Source organism: Mytilus californianus, unplaced genomic scaffold (assembly GCF_021869535.1).
Source record: "Mytilus californianus isolate M0D057914Y unplaced genomic scaffold, xbMytCali1.0.p SCAF_1, whole genome shotgun sequence".
In the NCBI taxonomy this organism is placed as follows: domain Eukaryota; kingdom Metazoa; phylum Mollusca; class Bivalvia; order Mytilida; family Mytilidae; genus Mytilus; species Mytilus californianus.
In genome coordinates, this window is record NW_026262581.1 from 12,444,669 (window position 1) to 12,457,541 (window position 12,873).

Genomic DNA, 12,873 nt, shown 5'->3' on the forward strand with positions numbered 1-12,873 from the left:
CGCCCACGTAGGGACTCGAACCCTAGACCCTCAGATTAAAAGTCTGATGCTCTACCGACTGAGCTACGCGGGCTGACGGGAGATACCGGAAAACAATATAATTTATACCTTTCATTTAGCACATACATAGTGTACAGTACAAATCGGTCAACACAGTCAATGTAAAATTCTCGACTTTTAAAGATAGAACAAGACCGTTTAGATTTCCTGGCAATTTTTCGGTCATTTAGAATTGAATATAGTGAATATAAATGTTCCTCGCAACTGCGGCCTTTTCTGAATCCGTTTTGTTCGTCGCACAAACAATCATTAACTTCTAACCATTTACTTAGTCGAAAATTCAGAACAGAATAACGTTATACCTCGATAATTTAAAAGGCATCTATTATCCGTGGAACCCTGTTTCAAAATAGATTCACACTCGGCCAAGTTCGAAACATCCACTAATTATTTGGTATAAAAGTTCTATTGCCACTTCATTTTCTCGGCCAGGTATATCATCAATTCCAGCAGCCTTCCGATTTGTTGCCAGCGTTACGGCTAACAGAATTTCATCTCGGGTAATTACACCATTAAAAGAATCAACATCTATGTTAGAGTCGAAATCCGTTTCATCAAGATCGTTGCTATTCTCACTGTTATTCGTAAACAAAGCATACCCAATAGTCTTGAAAACTTGTAATAAAAACATAATCAACATAATTGTTTTATACTGCATAATCATCCGTATTCATTTAAGGTTATTCAAATATTTTATATAAAAATATTATTATATTTCTTTATGAATCTGAATATAATTTTTTTTTTTAAATATTCAAATAAATGTCTCGTCTTATGAAAATTTAATCTCAAAATATTCGTCCACCTTTTATATTATTATGAAATTCATAAACACTGAATTCATATATATCTTTATTTTTATTCCTTATAAATATTTTTATATTGGGGACGGATCGACTTTAAATATGGGGCCGGATCGACTTGGGACGGATCGACTTGGGGCAGGATCGACATGAAAGCAAGTTGAACTGCACGAATAGTCATTGTTACAGCTTGGACTTTCTGGCTTCCTGATTGAGGAATCATCTTGAAAAGCCTGTGTGTCTCTACTGTTAGATGAAATGATACTATTAAAATTCTTATGGGTAAAGAAATTGTCAATTCTGACGGTTGCATTGTAACTAAGTAGAACACCCCGCAGACAAAATATTCGTTTGCTATTAAAAAAGAGGGGGAATAAAGCACAGGGGATGGGAACGAACGGGAGTCTGAGAAGTGATGTTATTGACTTCAACAACTTTTTTATTTAACCGCACAGCGTCCATTTTTCCTCCCCTTTCTCTCTTTTTTTTATTTTATTAAAACGATGTTGAAGCCTTGGTTTCCGAGCTTCCGCCTAGCTACGCCAATGTATATCAATGCGTGTCTAAACATGCATTTACAAGATTCTCTCTATCTATCATAGTTTCTGCAATAAACTGTAAAAAAATCATCTTTGAAGGGCAATAACTCCTGTAAAGAATCAATTGACATTTTCGGTCATGTGACTTATTTGTAGGTCTTAGTTTGCTGAAATTTTTTGCTGTTTTAAGTTTCTGTCTAGCTATCATAGTTTCTGCAAAAACAAAACGAGAGAAACATGTCAGTAATGCTCCCACTGCTTTAGTTTTTGAGATATAGGGTAAGCCAAAAATTGCATTTTACCCCTACCGGTATGTTTTATATTTAGCCATGGTGGCCATGTTGACTGCTCGGAATAAAAAAAACACAAACTTTATACCAGATTCCACAAGCATTCTGCGAGTATTGCCTGGCAATACAGTCTCCTACCGGTTAAAAATTCTTTGTACTGGAACAAAATGCTAACTTGATCTATAAATTGTCATGGTGTAAACGATATAACAAATATCAAGTCAATATCTTCAAACATGACAAAAAAAAATGTGAAAAATTGATTATTTGAGTGAATTTTCTAAGTCAAAGGACCATAACTCTGCACAAAAGCATCAGACTGGAACAAGTTAGACCTTGATCTGTAACTTGTCATGATAAAACTATATGCCAATTATCAAATCAATATCTCCAAGCATGACGAAAAAAAGTGAGGAAAAGTGATTATTTGAGTGAATTTTGTCCGAAGAAACTTTGATGAATTTTTATATCTATTGACATGAGCTCCCTTTCGATTTTTATAGATTTTTGATTTTACGTTTCCGAGTTATGGAGTTTTATTTCCCCCTTTTTTAATGAATAAAACCCCATAACTCGGAAACGTAAAATCAAAAATCTATAAAAATCGAAAGGGAGCTCATGTCAATAGATATAAAAATTCATCAAAGTTTCTTGCAAATTGGTTAAAGTGTTTTTTGAGTTATTGTCCGAAAACTGTAAAATCCCCCTTTAAAAAAAAAAAAAAAAACCCATAACTCGGAAACGTAAAATCTAAAATTTATAAAAATCAAAAGGGAGCTCATGTCAACAGTTATAAACAATTCACCAAAGTTTCTTGCAAATTGGTGAAAGTGTTTTTGAGTTATTGTCCGAAAACTGGAAAATACTCCTTTTTCAATGAATAAAACCCCCATAACTCGGAAACGTAAATCTAAAATTTATAAAAAAACGAAAGAGAGCTCATGTCAATAGATATAATCAATTCAACAAAGTTTCATGCAAATTGTTAAGGCGTTTTTGAGTTATTGTCCGACATGTGGACGACGGACGGACAGACGAACGGACAACGGTATACCATAATACGTCACGTAAACGGGCGTATAAAAACTAAAAAAGGCAGGGTGTTTTAAAATCTCAAAAAGGGCACTCAAGCATATAAAAATAATAAGAAAAATGTCACTTTAGCTTGTAAACAGAATTTTAAAGAATACTTAATCATATTAATATTGATTCCTCATATTGTTTGTTAAATGGGTAGTATTATCAGAGACATATAATACAATTATATGTCTCTGGTATTATACATGTATGCTAAGTATTCTGACAGATGATTGATTTTGCTCTTTTATCTGTATCCAAACAAGGGAAAACTGCCTTTACATTTGCATAATTGTGTTCTATGGCAATAGTTAGTCTTTTAGGCATAATCATAGCACGTTTCTATACAAAATGAGTAAAAAGAAGCAACATGAACCCCATCAAAAACCGAGGTGAATTCTGGTGCTCTGGATAGTGGGAAATCTAGTGACAAAATATTACCTCCCCTGTAAATACTGAAACTAGATCTTCTCAATGTTTGTCCCATTTTAGCAAGGACGCTATCAATTATGGATTCACGGGAAAACGTTCTGGTAAATAGTAAAGATAGAAATAAGTTGAAATAAAAACAAAACTTCCATTTAATGTTATCATTTCCTTCCTTAAGTAGCAAACGACGAGTACAGCAGGCTATAAAAGCTTGATGTAAAATTGGTTTAAAATGTTGCTATGCAAATATATTCCTGGAGTACCAACTTCAATTTATTTTTTCTACTGGCTGTATACCTCTCTGGAACATGCTAATTATCTATATATATATACAGCTAGATCAGAGAAAGTCAAGGAAAAAATTCCAAAGGAATCGATTGATATGCAGCAAAGATTGGTACTTTTGAAATTAAGTTACTAAGCAAATTCAAACGGACCTTATCTCGATGTAAACACTCCCCACTCATGCCATCCGCCCCTAAATCTCAATACATAGTCAGTGATTTTGCTAGCGCTCGTCATTTTCGTCATTTACGAAACGGTCTTCAAAATGACGAAAGTATTCCAAATCAATTTCGTCACTTAAATTTGGAAAGAGTAAAAATATTTTCGCATGAAAATACTATAATTCTACCTGTCCAGAGACATATATACACATATGTGTATATATGTCTCTGACCTGTCTTATTGTTTCTGACAAGTTTATGACCCTCAGCTAATTAACATTTTCAACAGGTGTTAAAAGTTGTGATTACAGATAATCCGCTTATCACCATCGGATGGGTCACTAATCCGTTAATCATTTATCAACCTCAAAATTGATCATCAATATAATTATTTTCCCCAGTAAAATCAGTCAGTCGGCATTTCAATTTCAATATTTATCAAACGAGCACAATTTGCAGTTCGTTTGTCGTAGTTTCGTCATTTCAACATTTGAGTATTCCCTCGGACAGTTCGCATTTTAATTTCAATATTTCTCAAACGATCACAATTTGCAGTTCGCTTGTCGTAGTTTCGTCAAATGAACGTATTTTCGTCATATTTGATATAACTTTTAATCAAAAACTTTCGATAAATTCGATTGAAAAGATAGAACTTTATTCATAACATTCAGAAATGTTTTCACAAGTCAAACAGGTACTTCTTTTACTAGGAACTGCGCTTGCGCGAAAGTATTCATATGAATTTAAAGATACTAAAACGTAAAATACGAAATAATTAAGTATTCAACTAAACGAGAGAGACAAATATAGTTCTTATGTAGCAAATTTAATTTAAAAAATGATAATTTCCTGCCTTTTTTAAACACGAACCAATCCGTAGATGAATCCGGATTCATTCTCAATTTATTATCAACTTGTCACTTCCCGTTTTCATTTCATTTGGAAATCGAAAGTAAACGTGACTATTCATGATAAATTTACAATTTAAAGTCATTAGAATTGTTCCAATAAGGATTTGTACAAATTCTTGGTTCCAACTTCATAAAAATTAATTCTAAATATCGCTTTAAAACGTTTTTAAGGATAATGAGTATGAATAATGCAGTGAAATAGTCCTTACAAGTTCATTTCTGCTGTGAATCCTGGTTTAAAAAAAAAATGGATCCCAACTTTTGCTGATTAGGAATGTACCCTGAAACTAACTGATGTGAAATTGTGAACTAGATTTCTAGATCTTATATCCTAATCTTTCGTATTAAAGTGCCACATCAGTCAAATCATGCAGTAACTGCCTAGTATGCCTATTAAAGTCCTTCAAAGACAAAGTCTGACAAAGTAATATACATCCTAGGTCCCTTGCTGCTACCCAAAAAAAGGTTGATTTTCATCCCACGCAAAAGTGACTAAAGCCCTCAAAATCCTAGCTTAAACCCTGCATAGTTCAATAGATCAGCATCAGTTACAGCATCAAGAGTCTATACAGATGTCAACTCAAAGCTTACTTCACACTCATTCCAAAAATACATGTTTTCTATGTATTTTGCTTTAAATAAGGGACATCATTTACTACTTTTTGTTCTTTCGGTTTGAAATAAGTAACCTCACATCGATTCAAAATATAGGTTCCTAGGTACTTTTACATTAGATAAGTACATAAAGGGCTACTTCCAGTTTACACAAAGTCACTTCCACTTATGCCTTCCAACCTAATTCAGAAGACTTTATGGCTTTAACATGTACCAGTATGAAGTTTTAGCAAAGGCCAAAATCTAGAATGTTACTTAGACCTAGACCTCAATTTCAAGGGCATTAAGCAAGGACCTCAATTTAAAATACCCTAGGTTTCTGCTGTGGTTAATGAGTTATATCACAATACAACTTATTTTAAACATTCCAGGGGAGAAAACTATTAAACGTCACTGCAACTCTTTGAACAAAATTTTTCAGTCGCAACTAACAATTTATTGGAAAAAAGAATATTTGAATTCTTATACAGTTTCTAAAGAGAAGCAAAAATAAGCTCTTACAAAAAATTAGAATATGACTTTGACCTGATTTTCTTTTTGGTGGACTAAGGATCTCAAATCAAACGACCCTGGGTCTCTATGACGTACAGTTATCAAGTTATACTTGTATTTCATTTACAATACATGAAGGAAAATAACTCTCATATGGAGTCTCCAGATCTCTACTGTAGGACTATTTACAACATCCTGAGGATGTTACAAGCCATTTGGAAAAAGAATTTTGTCTGTATCTTTTACGGTTATGAAGGAGTTGTGATAACAAGAAAAACATTTTCATGGAGATTAACTCTTAACTCATTCGACCCCAAGAGATTTCTTGAAAATCAGGCATTTTCGAAAATTTGCAAACTTATGCAAATTATATGCAAATTAGAGTTGATTCGAGCAAGGATTTGTATAGTAAGAAGGATTGGAATCTCATGGACTTTTGCATAGATTGTATTATAATGTCTTATGCAGCGCAAGATTTTAGTGTGATTACCCATGATGCATTTCGAAGATGCTCAGCGTGCCTTAATTAATGTCGGATTTTGCATCGACTAAACATCTAGATAACCGTTATGGAAGTATTACAGTCCATATTTATCAAATGTTATGCATGAAATAAGAAGTTTAAAATGGTTCTGGTGCAATTTATCAACTTTTTCGATTGCAGTACGAATACACGGGTCATAGAATGAATTTACATTTTTACCCAAATGACCTCAACCTATCCCGCCTAATGGGCAGTCCAAAAATAATTTTCTATTTCATACTCCTCCCTCAAAAAACGGAGATGAGTGATAGATATAGGATTGCTTCAGATCGTGAGTAAAATTCATAATGTTACATGCATTAGTTTTCGTTATTTTTCCGTTTCCTTGAGTTGATTACCACAAACAGGGGCGAGTCGTAACAAAAATGGGGTGGCTTAGGAAAAATCATTAAAGTTCTATAATTGGCCAAGGATAATGTATAAGACATTATTGACCGACCTTGCAAGGGCTGTATAGCCAGTCAAGGTCGTTAAAAACTTCCATCATCATAAGACATTATAATACAATCTATGCAAAAGTCCACGAGATTCCAATCCTTCTTACTATACAAATCCTTGATTTGAGAAAACTAGAACTCACAAATTATGATTGAAAAAGTACTACAACTGAAGTATTTTAGAAATCAGTGTAAGATAAGTTGTCCTCTGACTTACGAAGTGATTCTAAGAAACTATTTTCCAACCTCATTTTCAATTGTTCTGTTGACAATGTTTTAAATCTCTAGTTTTTAATATTTACATGCAGCAGTAGTTTGGGAGGAAACATTATATATTAAATAATGTCATTATTGTAAGCTTGTTTGGTTATAAATCTATATTTAATTACAATCCTGTGGCAGGGATTGTGAACCTTAAAAATCTTATCTTATCAAAATCTTCATATAGAAGACCTCTCGTTAGAACTTAAATAACTAAGGAAAAAAAATGGAGTAACATTAATGTTCAAAAGCATTTAAAGAAGTGAAGATATCTAAAATAACTTTCAATATTTTATTTTGTATAAGTGCAAAAGCATTGAAATTATTTAAGAACATTCTATAATGTTATTGCATTTAATTTTTGCTATTCAATTATTTTTTTATCAACAAATATAATATAAAATATTATATTTTGAAATCACTATAAGACAGGGGAAGTAACTCTACATACATTTTATTTTTGTAAACATTAATTGATATTCATGTATTATCCAGGGTTAAAGTAAAAGACATTAATAAGAAGTATGTTTGACACTGTAAATTAAAGCAAATTTAATGTCAAAATTAATTTTGGCTGAATTTAAATTTGCTGCAAAACTGAAAGTAAACCATTGTTTGGAAATTGTAAATTTGTTGTAAAAAAAAGCTCAGTAAAAGGACAGGGCAGCACAAAACAGAAAAAGTTCCAAAATCACAATCGCATAGGGTGACAGATAGGAAGGGCATGGGCTGTACCCTGTGATAATGGTCTAGCTTTGAAAAAAGGGGGGTGGGGTGGACAAAGTAAGTAATGTTTCCAGTGGGACATGTAAAAAGTCTAAGCATTAACCATATATGTAGCTCCATAAGGGGGCCCAGCCCCACTACCCCTAAATCTGCATCTGGAGATCACTTTATCTGAGGGAAAGAGAAGAATTGATAATGGAGTGATGACTGGAATAAATCCCTTGTTTGTGATACAGGAGGGTAGATACATATTCTTCCAGTGAAATGAATAGGGAAGCTTATGATGTATGGTTAATCTGCTTGAAAATTGATCTATTAGAGCCCAATGTCTGGGTTTGGAACTTTCATGTCATATAAAAGGAATGCACTCTAAAGTCCCAGGGCCCATGGAAATCCCCATAAAGGCTGTTAGACTTTACAGCAATATCTGACTAATCAAAGGGAATATATTTCCTTAATTTGGTTTCAAATGCTAGCTTTTTTTTTAAAAGTACAAATAGTTTAGGTCTGAAAGTAAACAAATATACACATCACAGGCACATAAATGGCTTAAACCCAAACGGTTTGTGGCCACTATGGATAATAAAATATTACTTAGAAAAAAAAATGAAATAAAAAAGACAGCCTTTATTTGACTTATCATTCTAAAAATTGTAAAAACTGTTTCCATATCAATCAATCTTTCACTTCTGTTATCTGTTATCATGCAACATTCTCGGAACTGTGACTAACAGAGATCTTCTTTCCTTTGCTTAGCAATTCACCACCACTGTGTTTATGTCCATATTTTCATACATATGTCTTACAAAACACTGTCATGACTCAAAAATCCATAAAACATTCACACCTGACATTCCAAGATTAACTCTCCTGTAAGTATAAATTAGAAATAAATAAATAAAACATGCTATTTTGAAAACCTATGAACGACCTACAGTCTTCAGATAAAAGGGGCTGTAGGAGAGGTGTCATCCGGAATCCCTGAAAAAATAAAGCATTCTTTCCTGGATCCAGAAAAAATTAATCATTATTTCCCTAGTGCCCGATGAATGTAAATCCTGAATTCGAGCAAAAAAAAAAAGGCCCAATCCTGACGTCCCGAAAAAGGTCCTTCCGCCCCTCAGATAAGATATAACACTAATGGAGCTCTATGTTTTGAACATTCTTCACGCTTTGTTTTGAATTCAGGATTTAGCCCTTCCTATTTAACTTTTTATGATTATTGACAAGCATCCTCCCCACATCAATATATATATGATTTTCATTTCAGAATTAACCTTGTTGATAGAAATAATTTTCATGTCATGCTCCACTCTTATTTAAACTCAGGAGTGTAAAATAACCTTTGGATGTTTTAGACAAATTACATACTTTTGATGGTCCTTTTTAAGAGGGAACATTAAGTTTTGATTCCACAGTGACTTTTTACGAAAATTTGCATACAAGCTTTTTTTCATCTAATCAATTTAAGTATGTAATAAAAAATATACCTTCATATTTTTTAGACTCAAAATGTCGGTTTCTTTGGACAGACATACCTAACCAAATATCTTCTTTACATATCCCAGCTATAAATTTATGCAACAATTGTTAAGAAATTATTTATTTTCATTAAATTTTCATGATTTAAAAAAAATCTGGCATTTTTGCTCTATTTAATAACACTTACCTTTATCTTGATAATATTTTTCATTAAATAATGTAAACAGCAATAACTGTCCTTTCATAGATTTAGATATTTCAGTTTTACATGGGAAACTCTACACAAATATTTATGACAAAAGGGATGATTTTTTTTTCCTTATTGTTAATTTTCCTATATTGGATGGTGATATTCCTTAGCCCCATCTCCCCAGGTTTATATATCCCAAATCCTTCACTTTTTATCGAGCCCAGAATTTTAGATACCATCTGGTGTCATATGGTATTTTGAATCCCCTAAAAAAACCAACCAAATATTTTCACTATACACCTATTTACATTCACGGTACTACATTCTGTCTATACCTATATTTTGGCATTGAACACAATCATTTTTTCCTCAGACTGTAAATGAGGTCTTTACACTAATTTCATGGGATGTTGGGTATGTACTGATTAAGAAATAATTCATGCAAGCCATAGATTTGTTGGATTTTCACATGGCCTGGGCTGTTATATTCAAATTTTATCCCAAGCGTATGGTGACTTATAGTTGCTCACTTCTTTGTCATTTGGTCTCTGGTGGAGAGTTGTCTCATTGGCAATCATACCACATCTTCTTATTTTTCTATTATGAATCATAATTTATGATATCATTAATTGCGAGTGATATCAGTATCAGTCACTTCTTTGATGGAGCTGTACTTGACTAATACAGCAGTATCATGGACCTTGATTAATATTGCCTGTTTACTTCTGTTCATGTTACAAATATATACCTACCCTAACATTCCATGTTCCTTTGTCTTTATGTGATGTAAAAATAACAATACTGCCTGGAACATGTTATTTCTTCCCTGAAAAACAACGACAGTGTGAAGCAAACTATTTAAGGCAATACAGATGGCAAGGTTGTTTAATATAACAATTATACAAATTTTTATGGTTAGATCATAGAATTCTATTTTTTATTTATTACCTTTTATCTATTTGAGTTTGATTATATTTATACTGTGTAACATAGTTTTATGCAGTAACTAAATAATAATAAAATGCTTCGCTGGGCGCAGCTTGATACGACCGCAGAGGTCGAACCCTGAACAGTTGGGGCAAGTATGGACACAACATTCAAGCTTGATACAGCTCTGAATTTGGATTGTGATTAAATATTTGACACAGCATAGGTTTCTGACACAGAAAGAATGTGGTCCAAGAACTTCAATTTTTTTAATTTACCTATTATGGTCCAATGTCCAAAATAAAAATACATGGTTAGATTCAGCATATCAAAGAACCCCATATATTCAATTTTTGTTGAAATCGAACAAAGTTTAATTTTGGACCCCAACTTGGACAAACTTGAAAACTGGTCCCATAATCAAAAATCTAAACACATGTTTAGATTCAGCATATCAAAGTACCCCAAGAATTCAATTTTTGTTAAAATCAAACTAAGTTTAATTTTGGACCCTTTGGACCTTAATGTAGACCAATTTAAAAAACTGGACCCAAAATTAAAAATCTAAAAACATGGTTAGATTTGGCATATCAAAAACCCCAATAATTTAATTTTTGATGAAATCAAACAAAGTTTAATTTTGGACCCTTTTGACCTCAATATGAACCAATTTGATAGCGGGCCCACAAATAAAAAATCTAAATACATGGTAAGATTCAGCATATTAAAGAACCCCATATATTCAATTTTTGTTGAAATCAAACAAAGTTTAATTTTGGACCCCAATTTGGACCAACTTGAAAACTGGGCCAAAAATCTAAAATCTAAATACATGTTTAGATTCAGCATATCAAAGAACGCCATATATTCAATTTTTGTTGAAATCAAACAAAGTTTAATTTTGGACCCCAACTTGGACCAACTTGAAAACTGGGCCCATAATCAAAAATCTAAACACATGTTTAGATTCAGCATATCAAAGAACCCCAAGAATTCAATTTTTGTTAAAATCAAACTAAGTTTAATTTTGGACCCTTTGGACCTTAATGTAGACCAATTTAAAAACGGGACCCAAAATTAAAAATCTAAATACACGGTTAGATTTGGCATATCAAAGAACCCCAATAATTCAATTTTTGATGAAATCAAACAAAGTTTAATTTTGGACCCTTTTGACCTCAATATGAACCAATTTGATAGCGGGTCCACAAATAAAAAATCTAAATACATGGTTAGATTCAGCATATCAAAGAACCCCAAGAATTCAATTTTTGATGAAATCAAACAAAGTTTAATTTTGGACCCTTTTGACCTCAATGTGGACAAAGTTGATAACGGGGCCCAAAAATCAAAAATCTAAATATATGGTTAGATTCAGCATATCAAAGAACCCCACATATTCAATTTTTGTTGAAATCAAACAAAGTTTAATTTTGGACCCTGATTTGGACCAACTTGAAAACTGGGCCCATAATCAAAAATCTAAATACATGTTTAGATTCAGCATATCAAAGAACCCTAAAAATTCAATTTTTGTTAAAATCAAACTAAGTTTAATTTTGGACCCTTTTGACCTTAATGTAAACCAATTTGAAAACGGAACCAAAAATTAAGAATCTAAATACACGGTAAGATTCGGCATATCAAAGAACCCCAATAATTCAATTTTTGATGAAATCAAACAAAGTTAAATTTTGGACCCTTTGGACCTCAATGTGGACCAATTTAAAAACGGGGCCCAAAATCCAAAAACTTAATACACGGTTAGATTCAGCATATTAAAGAACCCCAAGAATTCAAGAATAAAACCCCATTGAAATTGATCAAGAAATTAGCAATTTATACGAAGTATCTTCTTTTGCACAATACTGTGCAATTGAATATTTCTTGCTATTGTGCAATACTGTACAATTGACAATTTCTTGCTATTGCGCAATATTGTGCTATTGGATATTTCTTGCTATTGCGCAATACTGTGCAATTGAAGATTTCTTCCTATTGCGCAATACTGTGCAATTGAAGATTTCTTGCAATTGTGCAATACTGTGCAATTGAAAATTTCTTGCTATTGCACAATACTTATTATATAATAATTTACACATCCTGTTTGGTGTGTATCTCCTACCATATCATTATTATTTGCTTTTAAATATTAATCAGAAATAACCAACTTAAAATGGAAAATTTTAAAAGAAAAAAAAAAGGAAAAAAAGAAAAAAAAAAGAAAAAAAAGAAAAATCCCCCCCCCCCAAATTTTTTGAACCCCCTTATGATTCATCACCCCCAAACTCAATCCCAGCCTTCCCTTTGTGGTATGGTACCTTGCAGTACAATTTCAGAGAGATCCATACACTTGAACACAAGTTATTATCTGGAAACTAGAAAAATGCTTATTTTTGGCCCCTTTTTGGCCCCCAATTCCTAAACGTTTCGGGCAATTACCCACAAACTCAATTCCAGCTTTCCCTTTGTGATATGGAACCTTGTAGTACAATTTCAGAAATATCCAAACACTTACACACAAGTTATTGTCATGAAACTAGAAAAATGCTTGTTTTTTGCCCCTTTTTTGGCCCCTAATTCCTAAAATTTTGAGGTAATTACCCCCAAAATCAATTACAGCCTTCCCTTTGTGATATGGAAC

At 32.6% G+C, this 12,873-nt stretch overlaps 1 protein-coding gene and 1 non-coding gene across 5 annotated transcripts in view; both read right to left on the reverse strand.

Annotated features, from left to right (window-relative positions):
* Trnak-uuu (transfer RNA lysine (anticodon UUU)) lies at nucleotides 1-73 on the reverse strand. Its single transcript has one exon. It is a non-coding gene; the product is annotated as a tRNA-Lys (tRNA).
* An 8,169-nt stretch (nucleotides 74-8,242) lies between these two features.
* LOC127701077 (transmembrane protein 209-like) overlaps nucleotides 8,243-12,873 on the reverse strand; it is a 33,943-nt gene continuing 29,312 nt past the window's right edge. For all 4 annotated transcript variants that reach the window (XM_052204980.1, XM_052204913.1, XM_052205094.1 and 1 more), the window contains exons 15-16: nucleotides 10,055-10,128; nucleotides 8,243-8,500 (exon numbers count right to left, since the gene is read on the reverse strand). In XM_052204980.1, the coding sequence (XP_052060940.1) occupies nucleotides 8,446-8,500; nucleotides 10,055-10,128 (129 nt within the window). In that variant the 3' untranslated portion in view covers nucleotides 8,243-8,445. The remainder of the gene's footprint in view (nucleotides 8,501-10,054; nucleotides 10,129-12,873) is intronic.